Genomic DNA, 14,895 nt, shown 5'->3' with positions numbered 1-14,895 from the left:
CTTGAAATGTGATACTTGGAACCAACACAACTGGGAAGATTCATTTTTAATTTTCCTTAATATTAATTAATTTTAGTTTAAATAGCGGTGTGTAGCTTGTGGCTGTTATGTCAGCATGGTTCTAGAATTGGAATTTAAGTTTCTGCACCTAATTTTTTTAATATTTTATTTACTTCTTTGGCAGAGGGGGGAGAGAGAGAGAGAGAGAGAGAGAGAGCAAGAACACAAGAGCAAGGGGAAGGAGAAGCAGACTCTCCATTGAGCAGGGAACTTGATGCATACAGAGCTCAGTCCCAGGACTCTGGGATCTTGACCTGAGCAGAAGGCAGACTCTTAACCCACTGAGCCATCCAGATGCCCGGATTCAATCTTTATAACCATCCTGTGAGATAGGTGCTATCATTGTTCTCATTTTACAGATTGGAAAATTGAAACATGGAGAGTTTAAGTAACTTGCCCAAGATCACACAGCTATTAAGAAGTTAGCAGCCAAATACAGATTCCAGGGCCCCAGAGCCCATGTTCTTAACAATTATGCTGTGTTGTGAAGGCTTTAGAGCTAGACAGACCTGGATATAAGAGTTGGTTCCAGCACTTATTTAAGCCACAAGGCCTTGGGCATGTCATTTAATTCCTCTACCCAAAAAATGAGGATAATGATGCCGATTATCTTGCTGTGAAGATTAAAGGAAATAATAAGCATCATGCACCTAATGCAGTGCCTTGCACAAAGCATGCAGTCCCCAGGCAAGGCGGGTATTATGCCTCTGCCCAGGCTGCTGACCACCAGGCTCTCCAGCCTTGCCCAGAATGGGGGAAGCAACTGTCAGTTTTTGTAACACTGAAAAAAAGTCTTGAGACAATCTGATTCCCCCTCCTCCTAGACTTTTTCTGTCTTTTTAGGGAAAACCAAGACCAGAATTAACTTGGAAGAAAGATGGTGCAGAAATTGATAAGAATCAAATAAACATTCGCAACTCTGAGACCGATACAATCATATTTATCAGAAAAGCAGAGAGGAGCCACTCTGGGAAATATGACCTGCAAGTCAAAGTAGAAAAATTCGTGGAAACTGCATCAATTGATATCCAGATCGTTGGTAGGTTTGGAAGAAGGAACTAGAATGTTCGGTCAAAGCAGTAGTTGGACTAACTGTCCTTATCACTAGAGCAAGAGTAAGAATTTCTGTTAAATTCTTTTTTTAGAATTAAAAAAAATAGATGAATTAGTAAGACTTGTTAGTATTTCAAATAATCTCTTACTTACTAAAAAGACTAATTTTTGGAGACTTAGGGCATATGCGTTAAAGAAAATTAATGTATCTGCTTTTTAGGGCAAACTGTCTGTACTGCTTTGTGATCCACTTCTCTCTTATTCTGTTTCTCAACCCCTTGGTGATGAAACTATTTCCTTTTTTGAATTCTTGCATAAAACACATAGTAGCTTCTAGACAAAATTTAACATGTTTCCTACCATCCCTAAAATTTGCTAATAATAAGCTTTTAACAGAGAAGGAAGAGTTTTTTTTATAAATGTAAAAAAGATGTACCTAAACAGTTAAACCACTAAATTGGTTGATCCTGTAGGGCTAGGTACTCACTCACTTGTCCAAGTAATAAGTAAGTATAGTTCCTACTTCTGTCCAGAGTTAGGGGAATTGAGGGAGGTGCTCTAGCAGATGGACCCCTCTCATTGGATCGCTCTATGAATTTTGTCATGTCAAGAAATACATTTAAAAGCAGAGCTACAGAAGCCTTGTTTCCAGTCATTTTTATTATTGCATTTCAGCAAATTTGCTGAAACCCAGGATTTTCTCACCCGAGGAGCAACTGCCTATGACAGATTGGGTAAAAGTTCATGCCCTTTGAATTAAATACTCTCTTCCCACTGGCTAAAGCTACTTGATTTTTGTTATGTTGAGAAGAGTGTTGAGGGCACCCTGTGCCCTGTACCTGGCCCACCTCCACAACAATGAGAGCGCCCATGGGAGTGTCTGTAAGGGCCCTGCCCTCTGAGGCATATGAAAGAACTTTTCTTTTTTTTCTAAAAGAATTTATTTATTTATTCATGAGAGACACAGAGAGAGAGGCAGCGACACAGGCAGAGGGAGAAGCAGTCTGACTGCGGGGAACCCGATGTGGGACTCGATCCCAGGACCTCAGGATCACGACCGAAGGCAGACGCTCAACCCCTGAGCCACCCAGGCATCCCATATAAGAACTTTTCTTTTCTACGTTGCCGTGTAGTTACTTTACCGGGTGGTTATAAGTGCCTGGGACATTTCTTACACAATAATAGCGATTATTATCCTAGTTATTTTTCTAGTTCCAAATTTCTGTTGGCAGAGAGAGAAAACAAGTTTTCCTCCTGCCCATTTAGGGTGTCTTGGGGTACGACAGAGGAACCTGAGCTGTGGCCTCTGTGCCTCTCACCAGAAGCCAGAGATGCTTGCCCAGGTGGGCTGTGTGATCTGAAGCCCAGGGCCAGCGCGTGTCCCATTAGCAGGTGGCTGTGTGGCTCTTCACCAGGAGGGAAGGTTGATGGGGTTTGCCGTTTCATTTAAATTTTCTTTTCAAAACCCTTTTCTTTCCATGAAGATGACAGTCAGGAGCTTCCAGGTAAGCTTGGCTGGGGCATCCCAGTCCCCGAGGCGTAGGAATGGCGAAGGCAACGTGGGTAGAAATGCAGGGATGGGAGGATATTTCCAGTATCCTGCTGGACGGAGGCACAAGGGACACATGCTCCCAGACGTGTGGGGCTGCGGGCGGTGCCCGGCCCTGTGTGTGCCCTGGGCCGGTCTGTACATCTGTTCCTGTGTCGGGGTTCCGCTTACACACGAGCACGGGAGTCGGCCGCGACAGCCAAGCATGAAGCAGGGGGGTAAACGCCGTCCATGTGCTCCCTCTCGCAAAGCAGCCCGTGGCGTGTACTCACGCCCGAGGAGAATGCCTGAGACAGCAAGGTGCCTGTGTGACAGCAGGAAGGGACGTGAGCATCATGGGCATTGACCTTGCTTCAGGCCACCGTTGACCTTCTGATCCCATGTCAGGAGGAGGAGCACCTGCTTCCAGATCCCAGTACCGCCGTGAGGGGGGACATTGCCTGTGTGGAGAGGGAAAGGGGTCTCACGGGGGTGCTGTGAATTCGTCTTACAGACCGTCCAGGTCCACCTCAGCTGGTGAAGATTGAGGACGTGTGGGGAGAGAACGTTGCTCTGTCGTGGACACCACCAAAGGATGATGGGAATGCAGCCATCACGGGGTACACGATCCAGAAGGCTGACAAGAAGAGCATGGTAAGGTCTGGTTTTCTCTGGTGCAGCAGCAGCAGAATCCCATTTTATCAGAAGTAGAGTTGGGGCACGAAGCCGTCTGTGGCGAGGGAAGCACAGGGGGCCTGGGCAAATGGCGTGACCTCCAAGTAAGGGCAAGGCCTGAGGAGCCACAGGACTGGGCTTGAACCCTAGCACAGCCACTATGAGCATGTGTGGGATGGTCCCTTACCTTCTTTGGTCCCCGTTTTCCTCCTCTATAAAAGAGGGATGCGAGTACTTGCTTTGCCTGGTTATGGTGAGGCTAAAACAATATATAAAGCAGCTGCCACAACACCCAGTGGAATTTAATAAATTCATTTGTTCACCAAATATTTACTCCAGATTCTAACTCAAATCTCTATCATGCAAGTCTTTCTCCTTGTAAAAGAAATGTAACAGGGACAGAGGAGTACCAGTTAGAAAAGGAAGATTCTAAAGGGAACGACAGTGTGTGCAAAGGTCCAGAAGAGGGAAGGAGCTTAGTGTAAGTTACTTTTTCCCTTGGGTCCAGAAGCAACCCAGTCAGAGGATGAGTTATTGTGGCCTGCATTTTGTTGCTGAGGAAGCTGAGTCTCAGAAGGGATAAAGGAGTTGCTCATGATCACCAGATTTCAAGTGTGAAAGTCTGGGTATTCCTGCCTCAGAGTTCCTCCGCTGCACCACACCCCTGCCCTGCCTGTGCGTGCATGAACGAATAAGTGACCATCTGTGCACACCACGGCATAGAGCCCATCTTCTTTCTTACAGGAGAAGTAAAAGGTCATGCTTCATGATATTGAGAGAAAGGCTTTAGGTGTTTGCACAAGTAGATCTCAGTAGGAATTTAGGTTATGAGGTCACATCAGATTGTAACCTCCGGACCGAAGTTATAGAAGGGAGAGGGCTGGAAAGGACAGTGTTGGGGACAGGAAGGGACCTTAAGCCTCTCCTTCCCATAAACTATGTCTAGCATGTCCTTTTTTCCTTTTGTTTTTGTTTCCTGGGTGCGTATTACACAACTAAAGATTTGGCACGTAGGGCAGCATTCTCTGCTAAAGCGGGGCAGCTCCAGAGCGGGATGAGCCGATTTGCTTGGTGAGGGAAGGATCTCAGCATCTCAGATTTCCTCAGCAAGAAGGGCCTTTGTTCGGGCCTCGGCCCAGAGACTGGCTGTGAATCCAGGGCTACTGTGGTTCTTCTATAGGGTCCTTCAGGCATCCTGTCTGTTCTTCCACTCCCAGCAGACTTGCCCGGTGTTTGTCTTCTTAGGTATCCAGTCAAGTCCAGAAGAAGCAGGACTTTCCCATTGCTTCATGTAACTGAGTTCTCCCTGGTGACAGGGGCTGATCCCCAGTCCCTGGACCCCTATATTTCTGGTCTGTTACCTGTAGACCGAAAGATGCTCCCTCTGCCCAGTGTAAGTCCCAAGAGATTACCACCCCATTGTCTCACTGTGGTGACAGGGGCTACCCTTCAGTTAAGTTCTTTTTGTCAGTCATAGCTTCATAAACGTTTTCATTACATGCGTCGACACATTAACATATTCATTCATTTACTATGCGTTGAGCACTGTTCCAGCTGCTGGATCCAAAAAAAAAGAGGGGGGAGCATTCACAATCTAGGCAAGAAGAAAGACATCATAAAACCTGATAAATGATAAAACACTATAATAAATGTCAGAATACACGTTGAAGTAAAATGCTTTGGGAATATAGGGGGGAACGTAGCTACATTTGTCTGGTGTCTTCAAAACATCTCAAATACAGATACAATGATGGCCCCTAAAAATTCTAAGAAAAATCCTTTTCCCTTTTATGTCAGAAAATGTATTTTCTCAAAAAGTGGTACCAAACATATGTAATGCAATATGGTTCTTTACTGGTTGCAAGATAAATTTTTGAGACTCCTTTACCTCTTGGTATGTGAGGAAACACTGAAAAGAAAATTAAAAAGCTTGTTTTAGCTTCTCATTCACTCATTCATTCATTCAAGTATATAATAAACATTTATTTTGTGCATAGTTCCTACCATGTGCCAGGTATTATAATAGTCACTGGAGATATAGGGGTGAGAAAAAAGTCTGTCTTTACTGTCACAGTGTGTCTGCTTCAGTGGAAGAGGCAGACACCGAATAAGTAAAACAGTATATATAATTATGATATATAATGAATTAAAATCAACAAGTTCTGCAAAGAACACTTAGCCAAGTTAAGGTAATAGAGTGTGACCACCTGAGAGTGAAAGGGAAGCAGTTAAGGAGGAGGTAATATCTGAGCAAAGTCTTGGGAGAACCCACGTTAATAGCATTAGGCAAATTTATTGGGTGATGTTAATATTTCTCTAGTGATTTAACATCACCTCTTTTTTCTTTTTTACATCATCTCTTTCTTAAACTAGATAAGTTTGCACTAAAATTCTGTAATTAGATCTTGCTATACAAAAGCTAAGTGGAAGACACTGTATACTTGTGAAAAAGACACAAAGGTAGGAGTTGCCATCTAGGGTATATGACTCTAACATGTCAATGAGGACTAAATTATACATAGCCATAGTATAAGCCTATTGCAAGACATTAAATTAAACATCCATTGTTATTACTCTCAATATAAAAATCAGCACTATTTTTTTCAGTTAATGAAACATCCCTGTTATTTATTCTAATCAACAGTGTGAATAGCTATGTATTTTTAGATGACTTTCTAAAAAAAAAATGGTTTTTCTTGTAGGAATGGTTCACTGTCATTGAACATTATCACCGAACCAATGCCACCATTACTGAACTGGTCATAGGAAATGAGTATTATTTCCGGGTCTTTGCTGAGAACATGTGTGGCCTGAGTGAGGACGCGACAATGACAAAGGAGAGTGCTGTGATTGCCAAGGATGGTGCGTTAGCAGTGGACTGGTATAAGGGGGTTCTGGACTCAATTCTAGTGTGTGGGGGTGGGAGGGGTTTCCTTTCATCATTGTTGTTGTTGTTGATGTTTTGTAGAGGCTTCACTACATGGGAGTGATTAAGTCACTGGCCCTTGTGATTGAACACAAGTTGCTCTCCCTTCCCTGGAATTCTGGGGATGGGGCTTAAAGTTTGAATCCATTAAACGCAGAGTTGATTTCCCTGGCAACCAGTCCCCATCCTTGGGCCCCAAGGTCACCTCATTAATGTTAACAAAGACCCCTTTATAGCTCTCCTCATTGAGGAAATTCCAAGGGTTTTAGGAGCTCTGTGCCAGAAATGGGGCCAGAAGACCAAATATCTACTTCTTATTATAAATCACAATATCACAACTGGACATCTGGAAACCTCAGTTTTCCATGACCACATGGAGAGGACTAAAAGAAGAGATGTGATGAAAAGGAATTCAAATTGATAAAACATATTTTTAAATTGTGGTAAAAATTTTTGAGTAGCATGTTCATTTTACCAGTACAATTCTTTTTATTTTTTAATATTGCATTTTTTTAAAAAATGTAAGCTTTAATTCATTACAACCTCTGGGCTGGGTCTAGAAATGGCTCAAGTCACAGACACAGGAATTTCATTTCAAATAAGCCACTCTCCTGAAAGCCCTTGCTCATTGCTCTCACATTAGAGCACATCGTGGATCAAAATACTCAGACACCAAATTCTCCTCAATAATTCTTTCAGTCTCATAGGACCACTCTGGCTCTCTCTCCCAGGTGGGATTGGCTATCGCTTTACACCCTTCAGAATGAATGTTGTATGGTGTTCACCCATGTTTTTATTTATTTTTTTATTTTTTTAATACATTTATTTTTTTATTAGTGTTCAATTTGTCAACATAAAGAATAACACCCGGTGCTCATCCCGTCAAGTGCCCACCTCAGTGCCCACCACCCAGTCACCCCCAACCCCCGCCCACCTCCCCTTCCACCACCCCTAGTTCGTTTCCCAGAGTTAGGAGTCTTTCATGATCACCCATGTTTTTAATATGTTCTTCTAAGCTCAGGGAATTTTGCCATGAGTAAAATATGCCAAGAATAATATCGTCTCAGGCCAACTTGTAGATTTCTAATGCTTGTTTCTAAGGTAAAATCTACAAAAATCCAGTGTTTGAAGATTTCGATTTCACGGAGGCACCCATGTTTACTCAGCCTTTGGTGAACACCTATGCTGTGGCTGGTTACAATGCTACCCTGAACTGCAGTGTGAGAGGAAATCCTAAGGTAACATTTTTTAATCACATTGGTTAAACTTAAGAATTAGTCACAACTTTCCTGTTTTTAATATTAGACACATTATAATTGTGAGTAATAGTATGAAAAGACCTACCAAGTGCTATTGTGTCTTTCTCTGGGATAGGAAGGTGGGTGCAGCATTGTGGTGTTGGTGGATGATCAGGCCCACCGTTTAAATATAGTAATAAAAAATGCTTATATTTCTTTACTAACTAAAGGGTACCTACTAAGAAAAAAACAAAACACCCATTCTTTTTTTTTAATTTTTATTTATTTATGATAGTCACAGAGAGAGAGAGAGAGAGAGAGAGAGGCAGAGACATAGGCAGAGGGAGAAGCAGGCTCCATGCACCGGGAGCCCGATGTGGGATTCGATCCCGGGTCTCCAGGATCGCACCCTGGACCAAAGGCAGGCGCCAAACCGCTGCGCCACCCAGGGATCCCCCAAAACACCCATTCTTAATAAAGACCTGAGAGTTAAGGAGATGGAAGTAATAACATTTCACCTGAAAAATTAAGTTGTAATGTTAATTCATCAAATCTTCTGAAACAGATTGAAGTAAATGATGATATTATAATGCAAGGCAGAATTGAAGATATGCTGGGATAAGGTACAGAGTCCTAGGAAGGAAGGAATTGCATCCGATTGAAGAAATTCAGAAAGGTTTTAAGGTTTCTTGTTGGCATTTGGAAAGAACACCAATTGATGAATGTTGCCCATAGAGATATCGATTCCTGGGTGGCACTGTGGGAAAAGTGCCCTAGAATTTGGAAAAATTGCAAAGTAGTAATTTTCCCGTGTATACCATGAGTGGGAGTCAAGGGAGCAAGGGAGAAGTTATACTGAGGACAAGAGGAGGATCCTGAATTCCTGTTGAGTTCAGGTGACATCAGTATATCCAAATGGGAATGGCCAGGAGGGAGGAGAGACGTTCACCAGAGCTTAGGAGTGAGCAGAAAGCCAAAGTACAAGGTGTAAGCCTCAGTGAGTGGTCCCATCTAAAAGGAGGAAGAAGATGGTATGAAGGAGACACAGAAGCAGGTTTCTAGGGGCTGAGCAACACAAAAGTAGGTAAGAGGTAGAACAGAGAATGTGGAGAGTGTGCATTTACCTAAGGGAGGAGAAGGCAGTATGGTGGGAGTGGGGATCAAGGGTATTGACTATAATGCAGAGGCCAAGGAGAGGAGAGTCGGCTTCCTGGGTGACTGGTCATTACTGATCTTGCATTATGGGAAGTGGACCCATTCCACCAGATGACGAATAGAGATGTTCGGGGAGAGATGAAATGGTGAGGAGGAATAAGCAGCCTATAAAGAATTAGAAAAGAATGTCAGGAAAGGGAAGTGAAGAAAAGCAGACAGTTCTGACACTTTATTGGGATTCTCTGAAAAATGGCCAGCAACATACACTCTCCTGGATGAATGGAGCTCAGGGACCTGTAGATCAGATTGGGAGGCATCAGAATCTGTTTGGGAAGAGAGCCCCAGCGCTGTCCTCTGAACAAGTCTGGCTTGCCTCTTCAGAGCTCTTCATTGCCTTCTTGCCAAGCACTAAGTGGAATTTAATTTGAGAGGAACTGTGCTCAAGTAGATGTGGATTCATCTGAGATGTACTTTCTTTCTAAGACATGCTTTAAAATCTGGTCACTGGCTTAAATAGTCTATTATTATGCTAGGTACCAATATGTTTTGACCTATTTACTTCATTCTTCAGCCCAAAATAACCTGGATGAAAAACAAAGTTGCTATTGTGGATGATCCAAGGTACAGGATGTTCAGCAACCAAGGGGTCTGTACTTTGGAGATTCGCAAGCCCAGCCCCTATGATGGAGGCACTTACTGCTGCAAAGCAGTCAATGACCTTGGGACAGTGGAGATCGAATGCAAACTGGAGGTGAAAGGTATGACATCAAAGATCTCATGTATAGACTAAAATGAGAGAAAACCATTTAATTATTGCCCTTACTGCAAAATCCAAATTGTTTGCTAAAATGTCTGGGGATGGCAAAGGGAGGGGAGAGAAGACGTTATTACAGTCTGCATTCACTCTGATTTATTTAAGTAGACTTATTCTCTCATCACTTGCAATTCTTGTTAACTAAAGGAATAGTAATTTCAGTGGAATTCTAGTATATGTATAGCACAGTGGGAACGAATAAAGACAGGGGGATATGACTCTGGTGATATAATCCACTTTTAAAAAAACTAGTGCAAAGGTCATCTAATGAAACGGCAATTAAGGAATTTATACTATTTTTAATTAGTTGACTATTTTGTGAAACTTCTAATATATATATATATATTTATATGGGTAAGTTTGCTAATTTAGTGTTTACTATTGCATGTATAGAATACAGCATATCCCTATTATAATCAGTTGCTTTAAAAATCTCATTAGAGGATTTCCATTTATAGGTATGCATTTCATTTATACCAGTTTTTAGAAGTGTTGCAACTCATATAAACCAAGAAAACATGTAAGGATTTATGTGGTAGGAAAGTCCCAGAATGACCTGTCATCTGAATCAGTTTTTCTAGTAATTGTGTATAATTTTTATACTGAAGTATAAAATTTTCTCAACAATCAGAACCTACTTTGGGCCATGGGAACTCCTACAGATGTCAGAGTCACTGTTACGAGATAATGTGTGACATGATGCAAATGCCTTTTCTCTTTTTCTTATATTGCTTTTCTGTGATAACCAAAATCTTTTTTTTAACCTCTCTGTAATGAAGAAATTATGATCCCCAAATCAGAAATACAACTTTGTAAATATCTATTTAGAAAAAAACATAGTAAATACTTAAGGTATTAATATTTTTTTAAAAAAGAGGTTTTAGTCCTGACTCTAATATAAATATACTTCTTGAAAAAATGTTCTTTTCTAACTTTAAAAAAAGTATTCCTTTTGCTATGATTTCTGTCCACCAAGTAATACAGCATAGTAGATTCATAACTGAATAAGAGGAAAATTTTTTGGCTTTTTTTCTCTCAAGTATAAGACAACAATATCCTTAGAAAATGTCAAATATAACTATTGAGATAGTATTTACAAGTTTAAATATCGTTTTAGCTGTTTACTAGTTCTAAACACAGGCTAAGTTAACAGTTGCAAATATATTTGGTTTCTCGACTCCTAGACTTATTTTCAAGGTATTGTTGGTACTTATATCTCAATATCCGATTAAAAAAAACAACAATGAAAGCTCAGTACCACTTTTGCATGCTTTGGAAATAAAGAATGTTGCTAAAGATATAAAATGATTAATTCATAAATGGTTCAACATTTGGGGTCTTCCATAGAAGCCAGTAATATTGTACATATGGATGACCTATCCTTTATAGTAATTGTATAGTAAGTTGTATAGTAATTGCATTTAATAATATAATTAATGTACTGTAGATGTAAGTTCATAATAAGGTAGCAACTGTGATACACTGGTAAAAAGTTTTGGTCCTAAGAGTAAAGTCAAGATTGTTTATCATCAGATTGTTATCTGATAATAATAGGTGACTTGAATCAAGTTAAGCTGTGAAAAAAAAAAAAAAGGTAAGAATGTCATCCGAGAATAAATAAATACTGGTACAAATATTCTAATTCTACAGTGATATATCAAGGAGTAAATACCCCTGGACAACCAGTCTTCCTGGAGGGGCAGCAACAGGTTTTAAAAGTTCATATCCCACTGGATATTTCTACTTTCTGTTCCATTCCTCTTACATGAAATCGCACTTTGCATGTAAAGCTTGACTTTCTCATTTGCTTTTCATTGTATTTCTTAGCCGCTCATGGCATACACTGTTTATGCCATGAACAGGAAGGCCAAATTATTCAAGGATATTAATTAATGTAGACACTATGTTTTGTCAGAAAGCTAAGTACCATACCCCACGCCCCCATAAGTAAAGCCAGGTAGCTACATTTGAAGATGACCTCACTGTAGACATCAGGTTATCAGACCTTAGTAATCAGTAACATTTCTTTGATAGTTTCATTTTTCAAATGTAGAGAAATATGATCTTCCTTTAAGATAGTTTCCACTGTAGTCTCCTGAGATTCATGTTAAAATTCAGAAGACTGAATGTTTTTAAATTGAGAGTTGTAGAAAAAGTATCCTGGACATTTTTGATGGAGAGAGGACACAAATAAGAATTATTTGGGATATTTGGATCCAATATTTTGGAGCTTTCCTGTATAAAATTTCCAGTGAAAAATTTACCAGTAGAATTTCTGTCTACCCATTTATCTGTTGGACACTTTGGATATTTTCATAGTATCAAAAATGTTTCATATATTTATGAACTTGAAAGAAAATTCCAGGCTCCATTACTAGTGTATTAAGCAATAACCGAGTCCTATCCTATATATATAATGGGCCCCCATTTGGAAGAATGAATGAAGTTCTTTGGGCCTGGGTAAGCAACGTGATGTAAACTCTGATGATGTAAATCTGTGCCTGAGTTTACAGTTCCCAGAGATAATATCAGCTTGCAAAAGATGACAGAATTAGGGCTCCTTCTTTAAAGTTTCATAGATTATACATATAGTTACTTTCTAGCCTAAGTTTGTTTAAGCCTTGTGTTTATTTACATCAGTTATATACAATCAGTCCAGAATACAGTTACAGAGTACGCTACTCTAATATTATATCTACTTGATAATTTTGCCTTTTAGAATTCCAACATATATATATGTACACTAATGCTTTGTCTATTGTCTCTGTTTTTCTTTTGTTGAAAAACACAATATATATATGTTGTAGGTTTTTTTTTTTTTAAGCTGATGGTTTGGAAGCTCTTACCATAAATATTCACTGTACAATCAGATTGGCTTTGCCACTTGTTCAGGCAAAGTGGTTGTGCATATTAATAAATGTTTTACATATTAATGATCCTTTTGAAGTGACTGGATCCCTGCCCTTCATTCCATGCGCTTCTACTTTCCTACATCTTTCACATGACTAAGGATTAATGACATCACCTCATCATAATTATGACTATAATTTCATCCAACAAGTACTCAACTTTGGTTTTAGCACTTTATTAATGCTTACAACTTCTCTCTCTCTCTCTCTCTTTCTCTCTCTCTCTTTCCCTTAGTTGTAGCACAGTAAGGATTTTTGAATGTATATTATCATCTAAGGTAAGCTTTCATATGGTTTTGGCATATGAAGCTTATGACTGTCATAAGCCATACAAAGCCTGTGGAGTATGGCATGATTTTCATTATGTAATCCAATGAAAATAGACGATTTAAAATCTCTAACTTTGTAGTTTTAATTTGTATTTAAGTATCTTGAAATTAACAGCTAGTACTTATTCATCGCAGCAATCTCCCGTTGACATGAAGCAAGTTGTTGAATGCAGTAGAGCATGAATTAAAGCATTAATGTAGATGAAAATGATACCCAAGCATTCTGAACGCTTTGCATCAAGGAATGGACATGTACATAAGTGGCATCATTTCTACCTATATGTGACTTGAATTTTTTTTAAAAAAAAGGAGAATGACTTTCCCAAATTTGCATTAAATAAGTTTTAAGAATGTTCAAATGGCATGCTGTTTTTGCCTGGACGTGAATTTATTAGCAAGTAGTGAACCACTTCTGTAAAGGACCATGAATTTTTCTGGTTTTTCTCTGGTGAGGGGTACTTTTATTTTTTAAATATAATTCAGAAACATGGAAGATAAGTTTGAAATATCAGTAGGTGTTTCACCTTCAGAAGATACTGGATGGGTTTTACTCTTTTTAACAAAATCTTTCCAATTTTTGCACCTTTGACAGGGTATAAATAGCCACAGTTAAAGGAGTGGTCCCTATTTTCTCCTCTAATATACTTGAATAGGAAGTCTTTGTGCTTAATTAAAAAGGACATCAACAAGGGGAGCCTGAATGGCTCAGTTAAGCGTCTGTCTCCCGATTTCTGCACATGTCATGGTCTCCTGGTCGTGAGAATTAGATGGAGCCCACATCTGCTCCCCCTCAGTGCAGAGTCGGCTTGAGATGCTCTCTCTCTCCCTCAGCCCTTCCCCCTGCTCCTAGGTTGACGAGCTCCCTCTCTGAAATAAATAAATAAAATGTAAAACAACAACAAAAAGAACATTAACAAACAGGGAACAAACAGCTCTTCCTGCTGATTCGTAACATGGCTTGTCTTTATTCTACTATTCAGTCAGGAGGCTTAAATCATCTGTAGAAGAATCCCAAAACCTCTCCAAGACCAATAGATACTACTTTCCAACCAGTCAGGAATTTCAACTAAGACTGAATAATAGCAGGGAACAAAAAACTGCCATGGGTCTGCTGGGAACTTGCTTTTCCTCCCATTGCCAAGCGCTTTAAATTTTAAATGTACTAAACCCAGAAGGTTTCCAAGCAGGGACTGAATGAATCTTGTAACTAACTGGAACGTAATTAGTCACATTTCTAGGCAGCTAGTCAGGAAGTAGTATCTGAATAATCTTTCGTTTAGATGGTTTTGACTTTGCCTTTTCCTCTCTGTCCTCTCTAGGTGGCCTTTCCTTCTGCAGGCTCCTCTTGCAAGGTGTGCCTCCTAACATAATTGATTCATATTTGCGAGACTTGCAATCAAGCAATCCCGAGGAATACTAAGGGCCTGGGCCCTGCCTCCCTACACTCCACTGCTTTGAAATCTGGTTGCAATGAGAAAGCATTTTCTGTTTTTCCACCAGGCACTCAAGTGTGGTCGTTTTCTTTCCTCCTAATGTTGAAGAAAAAAAAAATGTTTGCACGGATTGCTTCATTAAAAATTGCATACAAAATGTCATTTGAAGTCAGCTTTTTCATCATTATTGTCTGTGCTTGGTCCCTATACTTCACACACACACAAAAAGAGCAAGCTGTAGAATTAGCAAAAGCAGTCGCTTTAGTTTAAAATAAATAGTAGGCTGTAAATGCTTTCTTTTTCCCAGAATGAAAACACGTAGTACAATGGGCACAGTCAGATCTTGAAAACCCATCTTTCTCTTGAAAACCCACTCTTCTTTTGATCTTAGAGATTTTTCTATGCAAAGCAGGGCTGTTCATTTCACACAATCCTGCTTAACACCAGTCAATCTGTATCCTTTTTCCCATTTGAATTCACTGTGAGACTTCATAGTCTTTCAGATGAGTTTTCTCAATGGAAGAGAAAAAGGCACTCAATAAATGGTACAATAAATTTGAAGTGCTTATGATGAGGTGACACGGCATTCATTTAGGTGTCTGGGATTGTGTGCCCAGAAAGAGCTGAGGACAAAGGGCTGCGAGCCGGGGTGCTATTCAACGTGGGCCTGACCTTCCCTGGTCTCTGGCACAGCCTCCTGGCCAGTGCACCAGGGCCCGTGCCAACACAGCTAGTCACAGTGACAGAGCTCCCAGGCTACAGAGCAAGGACAGAT

The 14,895-nt window shown here is 40.2% G+C and overlaps 1 protein-coding gene across 12 annotated transcripts in view; it reads left to right on the top strand.

Annotated features, from left to right (window-relative positions):
* MYBPC1 (myosin binding protein C1) overlaps positions 1-14,282 on the top strand; it is an 84,247-nt gene extending 69,965 nt beyond the window's left edge. For 6 of the 12 annotated variants that reach the window (XM_055336551.1, XM_055336545.1, XM_055336548.1 and 3 more), the window contains 6 exons: positions 904-1,099; positions 3,156-3,295; positions 6,019-6,178; positions 7,344-7,480; positions 9,207-9,393; positions 14,007-14,282. In XM_055336551.1, coding sequence (XP_055192526.1) covers positions 904-1,099; positions 3,156-3,295; positions 6,019-6,178; positions 7,344-7,480; positions 9,207-9,393; positions 14,007-14,107 — 921 coding nt within the window. In that variant the 3' untranslated portion in view covers positions 14,108-14,282. Of the gene's footprint in view, positions 1-903; positions 1,100-3,155; positions 3,296-6,018; positions 6,179-7,343; positions 7,481-9,206; positions 9,394-11,099; positions 11,168-12,593; positions 12,637-14,006 lie in introns of those variants that run through there. The other 6 variants (XM_055336552.1, XM_055336550.1, XM_055336546.1 and 3 more) reach the window with 3 other exon arrangements.
* Positions 14,283-14,895: the final 613 nt, after the last annotated feature.

The sequence above is a fragment of the Nyctereutes procyonoides genome, unplaced genomic scaffold (assembly GCF_905146905.1).
Source record: "Nyctereutes procyonoides isolate TBG_1078 unplaced genomic scaffold, NYPRO_anot_genome, whole genome shotgun sequence".
NCBI classification, from domain to species: Eukaryota; Metazoa; Chordata; class Mammalia; order Carnivora; family Canidae; genus Nyctereutes; species Nyctereutes procyonoides.
Note: the sequence above shows the minus strand (reverse complement) of the source record. Positions and strands in the feature narration are given on the sequence as shown.